Source organism: Castanea sativa, chromosome 10 (genome assembly GCF_040712315.1).
Source record: "Castanea sativa cultivar Marrone di Chiusa Pesio chromosome 10, ASM4071231v1".
Taxonomy (NCBI): Eukaryota; Viridiplantae; Streptophyta; class Magnoliopsida; order Fagales; family Fagaceae; genus Castanea; species Castanea sativa.
This window is the reverse complement of record NC_134022.1, coordinates 36,495,379-36,506,064: the sequence shown is the minus strand read 5'-3', so window position 1 is coordinate 36,506,064 and position 10,686 is coordinate 36,495,379. Positions and strand designations below refer to the sequence as shown.

At 31.7% G+C, this 10,686-nt stretch overlaps 1 protein-coding gene across 1 annotated transcript; it reads left to right on the top strand.

The window, feature by feature from the left end:
- Window positions 1-172: 172 nt before the first annotated feature.
- On the top strand, window positions 173-6,089 carry LOC142613392 (uncharacterized). Its single transcript, XM_075785734.1, has 15 exons — window positions 173-332; window positions 536-657; window positions 861-920; window positions 1,358-1,477; window positions 1,570-1,689; window positions 1,999-2,140; window positions 2,797-2,967; window positions 3,581-3,736; window positions 3,838-3,944; window positions 4,129-4,219; window positions 4,409-4,550; window positions 4,655-4,811; window positions 5,079-5,195; window positions 5,460-5,586; window positions 5,714-6,089. Exons 1-15 carry the CDS (start codon window positions 291-293, stop codon window positions 5,960-5,962), a joined length of 1,923 nt encoding a protein of 640 aa, XP_075641849.1. The 5' UTR covers window positions 173-290; the 3' UTR covers window positions 5,963-6,089.
- Window positions 6,090-10,686: the final 4,597 nt, after the last annotated feature.

Here is a 10,686-nt window from a genome sequence, read left to right as displayed (position 1 = left end):
ACCAGACAGTGGTGGCGACTAAGGAAAGAGATTACGACATGAGAAAAGTGGAGAAAGAATCTATATTGCTTTATCTCTAGTTCAAAGAAAAACTGTGCGAAAGGCCCAAACATAATCTTCTATATAAACCTTCAAATTTCTTGACATTTCTCTGCAGAGATCTTGGTAAGAAGTAGACAGGATTTTCTTCACAAAATCATTATGGGTTTTGAGTAAAATATTCTTTGTTGATACCATTTGACATATTTTCATTGTCCTCAAGAAGTTCCAAGACTAGTGAGAGGATCACCATGCCACTTCTGGGGGTGCAATTACGTATTGGAGATCGTCATGTAAATCATGTGTACCTTTTAATTAATATTTCTGTGCGCTAAGTGTTTTATCGAGGCCACAAATTGTCATAGATAAGATATAGCTTTGATTTATTATTGTTATACTCTTCTTGAGCTACGGATTGGTCTGAACTTAGCTTCATGGTTATTTGAAACTTGCAGAAACTATCACGTAACAGAGCCTTGTTCAATTTCATGTGCAGGTGGTAATGGACAATGGCCTACTCCAAGTCACATTATCGAATCCTGACGGAATTGTTACTGGAGTTCAATATAACGGCGTTGACAACTTGCTTGAAGTCCTTAACGACGAATCAAATAGAGGGTACAGTACTATATAGTATATATGAGATCAGCTTGCAAATTGTTGACTTGGGAAGATGTTTTTCTTTTATTTGATTCATTTGAACTATAATTTTTTTTTTCTTACTGAGAACTATTTGAACTATGAACTTAAATTAAGCATTCAATTGCTTACATTTGGCGTGTTTATAGAACTGACCCTATTTTTCCAAATGGAATGTTTAGGTATTGGGACCTTGTTTGGAGCTCACCAGGAAGTACAGGAACAGCTGGTGCATTTGATGTGTAAGTTCTTATAATTCTTGATATCTTAGTCCTGCCTCTCTCTGTAATTTCATTTTAAAGGTTCTAATGATATATATATATATATATATATATATATATATATATATATATATATATATATATATATATATATATTTATGCATTTGCTCCCCTTTACAAACTTCAACTTGATTTGAGATTAAAGAGCTGTTAAAGTCTTTTTCTTTTAAGCGAGGCTAGGGAGAACATGATTAATTTGTTCAACAGTGGAATACTACAAATTTAATTACATCCGCCTTTTATTATATTGATGATGTGACACAATTATATTTATTGCCACGTCTATTTGACAAGTGTGATGGCTAAAAAAAAACCTCAAATTTATCCCCATTGGACCACCTTTAATAACTATGAATATCTGCTTAAATACGTACAAACTAATGCATATTACCATGCAGAATCAAAGGAACGAGTTTCAAGGTTATAGTTCAAACTGAGGAACAAGTTGAACTCTCATTCACAAGAACGTGGGATCCCTCTCTGGGGAGCAAGCTTGTCCCATTAAATATCGACAAAAGGTCCATGTTCATGCCTTAAAAACTATTTATTTCAATAATAACGATATTGAGAACAACATTGATATTGGCTGTACTGATAATGTATCAAGTAGGTTTATAATGCTTCGAGGGTCGTCGGGCTTCTACTCTTATGCCATTTACGAGCACCTCAATGATTGGCCTGCTTTCAACCTCGACGAAACTAGGATTGCTTTCAAGCTCAGAAAAGACAAGTACACAATTCCTTTTATTATTTCTTCCATTTTCTTCTATCATGAAATTAATTGTCCATTTTTTATTATCACATTGGAGCTTTCCTGGGTTTGAGTCTGATCAAGAATAATGCCAAATTAGTGAGATTCTGGAAGTACTTCAAATATTAATTGTTCATTTTTTATTCCTACATCTAAACACAAATGAGACAAATAATTTTATTTTCTCTTTCATTTTCCTTCTTCTTCCCTTGCAATTTTCCTTTCTCTTTCCTTCCCCTACTATAACCCAACAAAGTACTATACAAAATATGTTTAAAAAAAATGTAGGTTCCATTATATGGCGCTAGCGGACAATAGGCAAAGATACATGCCCCTTCCGGATGATCGATTACCTTCAAGAGGCCAAGCCCTAGCCTATCCAGAGGCAGTCCTTCTAGTCAACCCTGTGGAGCCAGAGTTAAAAGGAGAGGTATTGCCTTGCAATTGTTTCATCTACAATAATAATCTCATTAATCATATTTGATACATAAATTGAATTGGTAAAGTACATAAAAGACTAGCATTACCCATGTGATTGATGCACATGAATACGTGCATATATTATGGTCTAGTTTTACAAGAGATACTATCAGATAGGGTGAAGCTTTGGTCTAGTGCTTTAGTGCACTAGTCTAAATACAAAATTCACGTATGATCTCTTTTGGACGTGTTATGTTTGTGTTTCTATGTTGTATTCAGTATATTGAGGCATTGGAGGGATGACAACAGGGTTGAGTGAAGTTAGATTAAGGGTGCCTTGTCCCCTCTTTGAGGTAAGAAACACTAGCGCAGAGTAGGTTGGTAAATTGGAGGTATTTTACCATCTCTAATGAGATAGAGATGAAACAGAAAAAGGTGGGGCAGTCGTGAGTGTTCTAAAAGAGAGAAAAAAGTAAGTTTTTAGGGAATAAAAATAGAATATGTAAATGAAATAAAGTATACACATTTAGGGTTTATCACCACTTCAGTGCAGGAAAAACTCTCACAGGTAGTGAAGCTAGGATGGAGAATTTTTGCCATCTCTACATTGGATGCAAGCTATCTCTATTAAAAATATGCAATTCTGATTGGGTGGTGGCTGTATAGGTGGATGATAAGTACCAGTATTCATGTAACAATGAAAATAATCAAGTACATGGGTGGATCTCCATTAATCCAGGTGTGGGATTCTGGCAAATCACACCTAGCAATGAATTTCGATCAGGTGGTCCTCTCAAACAAAACCTAACCTCACATGTGGGCCCCACGACCCTCGCTGTAAGTTTTTTCTTTTTGGTTAACCCTTTTCATCACTTGTTAAGAAGACAAGTTGTTATTGGTATTCACATATGTCCATCATTAATACCACTTTATTATTAATAACTTGTTAACTCATTCTCATCAATTACGAAAATATTTATGAAAAAAGTTGTGTTGTAGGCTTTTTGTTTTCTTTTGCATGCAGTACAATAGTATTGAGAAAAGTTTTCATTTTGCAATGTCAAGTGATTTTAAGAATACAAAAAATTTTATTAAGCATAACTTACAAATTGATGTGTTAGTATCTAAGAAAAAAAAATATTTATTACATTATTTATATGATATTAACCACATTTATTGTCAAATTTGTTTGTAAGAGTTCTGTCTAAATATATATATATATATATATATATATATATATATTTTTTTTTTTTTGAGGAAAAGTTTTGTACAAAATTGATAATAGTTTAGACATTTTCAAAAACCAAAAAAAAAAAAAAAAAAAAAAATCACCACAATGTATTCCCATTAATGCCTATGACTATGATTTAGCCTAGCCCAAAAGACAAAGTCTATATGTCTACTATGATTGCTAACTATGTGTAAATTATAATTAAAACAATCTTATCAGATGTTTCTTAGTGCACATTACTCCGGAGAGGATCTAGTGCCAAAATTTGATGCAGGTGAGCAATGGAAGAAAGTTTTCGGCCCAGTTTTTATGTACGTTAATTCTGTATATGATGGAGACGACCCACTTCAGCTATGGGAGGATGCTAAAACACAGGTTTACCACCAAAATGTTGCATTTTTGTTGTAAAATAAATAGTGACAATTAATTAGCCTATAAACAAAGCATTAACACAAACTTTATCTTCAATCTTTTAGATGATGATTGAACTCCAAAGCTGGCCCTATAGCTTTCCTGCTTCTGAGGATTTCCCCAAGTCAGACCAACGTGGTAACGTTAGTGGTAGATTTCTAGTCCAAGACAGGTGGGCATACATACTATACACCTAAGTTTGATCTAAAAATTTTCAAGAATAAACACACTTATTTCTTTCTTAATTTTCTTGTCTGAGAATTCAAGCTGAAAGTCCTTTTAATTTTCAATAATAATCATCACCTTTTGTTGGTCATTTTATGTAATTACTGTTTTTGTAACTATGCAATTTCTAGGTATCTTAGCAATGACTATGTATCTGCTAATGGCGCTTATGTTGGCTTGGCTCCTCAAGGTGACATTGGATCATGGCAAAGAGAATGCAAGGTGACAGATTAATTTTTTATGTTCTAGCTACATCTATTTTGGGGCTTTATAATTTTTGTCCTTTCTTTTTTGTTCACAATTTAAGCTACCTTCTATGTTTAAAAACCACCCATTACCAATGTAATTGATTTGATCATTAGTCATATGGTGTTCACAATTTAAGCTACCTTGTCAATTCCCAATTATTAGAACTACCAATTCTGGAGCAAAGCAGACGAGGATGGCTATTTTTCAATTAACGATATACGTATTGGGGACTATAATCTCTATGCTTGGGTCCCAGGTTTTATTGGAGATTACAGATATGATGTTGTCATTAACATAACTGCAGGTATTTTTTTTAAATAAATTTTATTGTTCCTCTTTCTCCTAATCTCCTATTAAGTTACACTGTTAAAATGTGAACTTTGATAGTTTGAGTGACATGTAATGCAGATAGTGATATTGACATGGGTGATCTTGTTTATGAGCCTCCAAGAGATGGCCCTACGCTATGGGAAATTGGCATCCCTGATCGTTCTGCAGCTGAATTTTATGTTCCTGATCCTAATCCAAAGTATATCAACAAACTCTATATCAATCATCCTGACAGGTTGAACAACTTTCTTTTTTCCTTTTTCCCCTAGGAATTAGTTAAAAAATTTAATACATATTCAGTCACAGTTAACAATTTAGTACTACTTAACTCTCCATGAATGAATAATCAACCCTTTGAAATGATTCGATTTTATTTCCAATATATATATATATATATATATATATTATTCTTACATAATCTAGGTATATAAGTTATATATCGTGGTTAATTACATAATTACAGAATTTCAATCAGATTATGATCACACATTTTAATTGGCAGGTTTAGACAGTATGGCTTGTGGGAAAGATATGCAGAACTCTATCCTGATAACGACTTAGTTTACACAGTTGGTGTGAGTGATTACACTAAAGATTGGTTCTATGTTCAGTGTACCAGGTGCAATTCTTTATATTTTTATTTTTTTGGCTTGATCAAACTTTTCTTCAAATCTTCACTTTAGCTACAATACTGTTTGAGTTCATTTTAGATAATTTTTAAGTAATTTTTTACCCCCCCCCCCCCCCACACAAAAAAAAAAAAACTTCAAATGTATGTGAATTTCTATGTACAATTATATATCATCTTTAATGCTAAAGTTCGGATTATTAGAGTGTAGCTATCCACTAGTTCAATTAACAAGCTAGATTTCTTGCATCACAGGAAAAAAGACAATAATACGTATCAAGGAACTACATGGCAAATCAAATTTAATCTTGACAATGTGAATCGTAATGCTACTTATAAGTTGCGAGTGGCACTGGCATCTGCCACTCTTTCTGAATTGCAGGTATAAAACTTCGTTTCTGATTATTAGCTTAATGCCAATGACATGGAGAGAAAGATCATTACTTGTTAGTAGCATCGATTTTGAATGCATATTGACACCATTAATTCTAAATGAATTGTAATTGAAGGTTCGGGTTAACGATCCAAAAGCAAATCCTCTGTTTTCAAGTGGACTAATAGGGAAGGACAATTCAATTGCTAGACATGGAATCCACGGGCTCTATTGGCTTTACAATGTGGACGTACCAGGTGGTCGGCTTGTTGAAGGGGATAATACTATTTTTTTGACACAACCAAGAAGTGCCAGCCCTTTCCAAGGGATTATGTATGATTATATCCGTTTAGAAGGTCCCCCATCTTCTACTTCCAGGAAATAAAATTGAGTTCCTTAAAGAGTATACAAAATTAATTAATGTTTATCTATATTTCTATTAGATTGATGGAATGTTTTTGGTTTGTAATGTTGAATTTGTTGATGAATCAATTCAGTCACCTTTAAGTATGATGAGGTTGTTGTGAAACTACACTTGAACAAAGCTTCAAATTAACCTTGTTTTTGTGTCTCCTTTCGAAAACATCAAGTAAAACAAGTGGGAAGAAAAATTCAATCAAGATAAGGTAGAAGGGAACTACTGATAATAATAATTTTGTATACTAATGATAAGATATGCAACCAAGTTTTTTGGCAATTTATTAGTGTACAATAAACAAATAAACTGATTGTAATTTGTAATTATACAAAAAAAAAAATTTAGAGAATTAGGGAACATTGTTGAATTTAGGGCCCTTGATGCGTAAACTTAATAAAATTGAACTTGTAGAGATTTTGGAACTCATAAAAAAAGAGTTAACTCATATTCAACTTGCTGAAACGGCGGGTTTTTGTTTTTACTTTTTGACTTTGTGTAAATATGTTTCACACTCTCTCTCTCTCTCCCACAGAGAGAGAGAGAGAGAGAGAGAGTAAAAAATGCTTTCAATGATACAGAAGAGCTACAATGCTCCTCCGTTTTCAGAGGATAATCTCTATTTTTTTTAAATGGTTTCTTTAGAATGGTGAATTTAAAAAAAAAAAAAGAAAAGAAGCTATGACCTTTTTAGATGCAATTTTTTTTTTTTTTGAATTTTGGCTATGGTAATGACCACTTTAGAAAAAACTTTATTTCAAAGAACCCAATGTGAAAGCTCTAAGTTGCTTAATGTTAGAATATGGTTAAGTAGTTAGGATAATGTGCATTTTGTTGTAATTAACAAGAAAATGTTGTAGAGAATTATGTAGGGAGAGAGAAAGCTATAAAAAGAGAGAAGGATTTCTCAAAAAAGAAAAAAAAGAAAAGCAACACAAGAGAATTGTGTGGTTTGGCCAAGGAAATTATGTAGATTGGGATGACAATGCTAGAAAAATGCTGTAAGATGGTTGTAAAGACTCGAGAAATGGCAGCATCAGTGACTGACAAGAGGCTGTTATGGCCAAAAAATGGTATCAACATTGGTGGTGCCAAAATTTTAGCAAGTTGGCACTACAAAAGCTATTTTATCACATCATTTTACAAAACACTAACATTAGTAGTTTTATTTTAGCATTCAACAATCAACACAATAAATAATATAAACAACACAATAAAATAATATATCTACTACAATTAACAACAACAACAACCACTGTCAACGCAATAAAATAATATATTTTATAATAAAAATATTGTTTTTTTTACCATCTTAGTTACAATGCACAACCATCTTTGGCTATGCATTGTTGAGCTCAACAGTAAAAAAATATGGCTTTTGCTCCATTGATGCAACACATTTTATTATATTTAGTTCCTAAATTTAAGATTTAACCTACTTGCCTCCACCAATACTAGTGCTTTCTTTTTTTTTGGATTGACAATACTAATGCGAGCAGGGGCAAATAATCATGTCATGTTGCATTATGTGTGAGAGAATTGGTGAATTTTGAGTATATGATGAACCCATAATAAGAGATGAGGCAGTTTAAGTGACTTAGGAGCCTTAAATGTGATCGACTTTCTTAGTGTAGTCAATGGTTTGGTCAATGGTTTAGGTTCTATTCAGCAGTCCGATAGAGTCCAATCCAATAGGTCAACAGCGAGCTTGTTCAATATTTGAATTTGATAAATAAGGTCCTGTCATGTGACACATATTTTGATAATTCTTTCATTTAAATTTTCATCTCATGTTTTAATTAGTGCCATGTGTCACTCCTTTTTTTTTTTTTTAAAGACAAATATGTACTATTTATTTAACCTTCCACCTAAGTAATTTTTTTAATAAATTATCTAATTTTTACTATTTAGTTGTATTCATCAATAAATAATTTTATTTTCTTAGTAATTAAAGTTTAATAAAACTTTTGTGCAGCCTTTATATATATATATATATATATATATATATATATATATATATATATATATATATATATATATATGTATGTATGTATGTATGTATGAATGTATTTTTTTTTAAGAAGGAAATGGTTATCAACATATAAATGCCAAGTATGTAAACTAACGTGTTGGTTGATAAAGCTTTAAAATAAAAGGTGTCTAATATATGTAATCCCAATTCTCTAAGGAAAAAAAAAATCTCAACTAATAATTTTGTTTTCAGCAAAAAAAAAAAAAAAACAACTAATAATTTTGTTCCACACGTCTTATTCTAAATTAAAATAACTGAAGGTCTTTATATGTGTCACATTTCATGAGAAGAAAATAGAACACCCTTCACATAACCTTCCAATTCAACAAAAATTTTAATCATTTGTATAATTATTTTTCATTCTTTTTTATTCAGAAAAAAATAATAGCATTTTATTTTGAGAAATAAATACAATAGCATTTTTATTGTCATTTGTTCAACAAATTACATGCAATCATGTCTAAGTATTATTTTTTGTAGGTGATGCAGTAAATACTAGGGGTGTGCACAGATCGAATTGGGCGAGTGGAGGACTATATTTTTAAAAAACATGCCAATGGTGAGTTGAGAAAATTCCAATCCACCATTTTATAAATCCAATGAATTAGTTGAAAATTTTAACAGTTTCAAGTCGGCGGGTTGAGCAAGCTAGGTGGGTTGGCAAATCCAATTGACTAAATGAAATTATTTCAATTAAATTGAATTTTTTTTTTGATTCCTCAAATAAAAAAGGAAAGGAAAAATGGAATTTTTATAAAAAATAATTACAAATACTATTTTCTTTTTTATTAGAATGACTGAAATTTTATAACATTGAAAATTAAAAAGAAAAACATCTTATAATTTGAAATTAGACGTGTACATAGAGTAAGAATAATAGCAAAATCTTAGAGAGAGCAGCTGGAGTTCATTAGGAAAGAGAAATTTGAAAATGAAAAAATAAAAATAAAAAGAAAGAGAAAGAGAAAGAGATGAGAGAAATGATTTAAGACGGTGTGGATTTGAGATAGAGTTTTGCAACATGATAAAATGTATGTGTGTGTTCGGGCAGATCGGGTTGGGGCGGGTTAGAAATATCTCAACCTACTATTCAACCTGACCCACTAAATTATTTATCTAATCTACTTGACCCAACCTGCCTCATTTAATGGACCTATATGGGTTGCGCGGAGTTGGTGCAGGTTGGCGGGTCATGCAATTTTTTTTCACACCCTAGTAAATACTAATATAAAAGGGAATTTATATGGTTTTTTCCCCTAGTAAAATGAGAATGGAGGAGTAAATTTGGGTTCTTTTAAGCAATGCCAGTAAGACTCAAAGGAATTTATATGGTTATTGGAATATGATGTTCCTACTCAAGTTTAGTTCTTTTTAGTAGCAAATGGAACAAAATCCAACGAAACACAAAAGCAAATTAAATAATAAATGCAATAAAAATATATAGAAAATAATTATGCGGTTATGTTAGTCATGATAAGTTTATTCCAACAATAAGTTTGTATATTGAATTATATCAATCAACCATCGCATACCCTTGGTGCGATAGTCACTTCACAAGTATATTAATTTCATACATATATTATGTGGGGGTGTGGGGGGTAAAAGTTGGGATTCAAGTCTCCAGGAGGAAATTTCATACATATATTAATTCACATTTATTGGCATGTCCATAACATCCAGTATTTAAATTTCCCCTCCCTCGTTGTAACTATTGAATTAAAAAAAAATGACACTTCCTTTCTTTTTAATGACAGGCAATATAAATAATATTCAAATACTATTGTCCTCTTTCTAAAAAAAAAGAATGTACCTAGTAAGTATTATACTTAAATAAAAATAATTTTTTTACAAATATTTTCTTATAAACTTGTAATGTAATCGAGCATTGCATGTGATATCGGCTAGTACGCCCAAATAGCTAGAGAGTTATCTCTATGTCGAATGGGGAAAAAAAACCAAGCAAACATATATATTGGCAAAGTCTCAATAACATGTTTAAGGGTAATTGTCAACAAAAAAAAAAAAAGGGTCTCGATGAATCCTTTTGCCCATTCATTTTCCTAACCATTCCCGACCCCATTACCCTTCCATTTGCCTATTAACTTGCAAAAAATGAAATCTTCACCTCATGTAGTCCAAGCTTTCTGCAATTTGCATTACCCTTATGTCAATATGTTTTTTTTACTTGAGAAATCTTGCCAGGCGTTAATTTGCCCAAAAGAAAAATGACGTGGTTGTACTTTTAATTTCAGTCGTTTGTTAAAAGCAAAGAAGATGTCCTGTTAATAATTAACTAGACCCATACATATATCTAAGGTTAAGAAAATAATTGACAATGAATATCGAAGGTGTCAAATCTCCCATAAATGTTTGTTTTTCTTCCCCCTTGAATTCGAGTTAATGTATTGGGTATTTTATTTTTTTATAGAGTTTTAATTTTTTTTGCTTCTTCTAAAAAAGGTAGAAGAGAATTTTAATTTATGACGTTCGCTTTTGATGATCTTGCTCATTATCATCAGATTAAGACATCAATCGGTTTTTGGTGTAGGCGGAGATTGAACTCCAAAACTTAAAAAAAAAAAAAAAATTCCAAAAGTCATATTGAGATCTCTCTCTCTCTCTCTCTCTCTCACACACACACACACAACTTTAATTGGGGTTT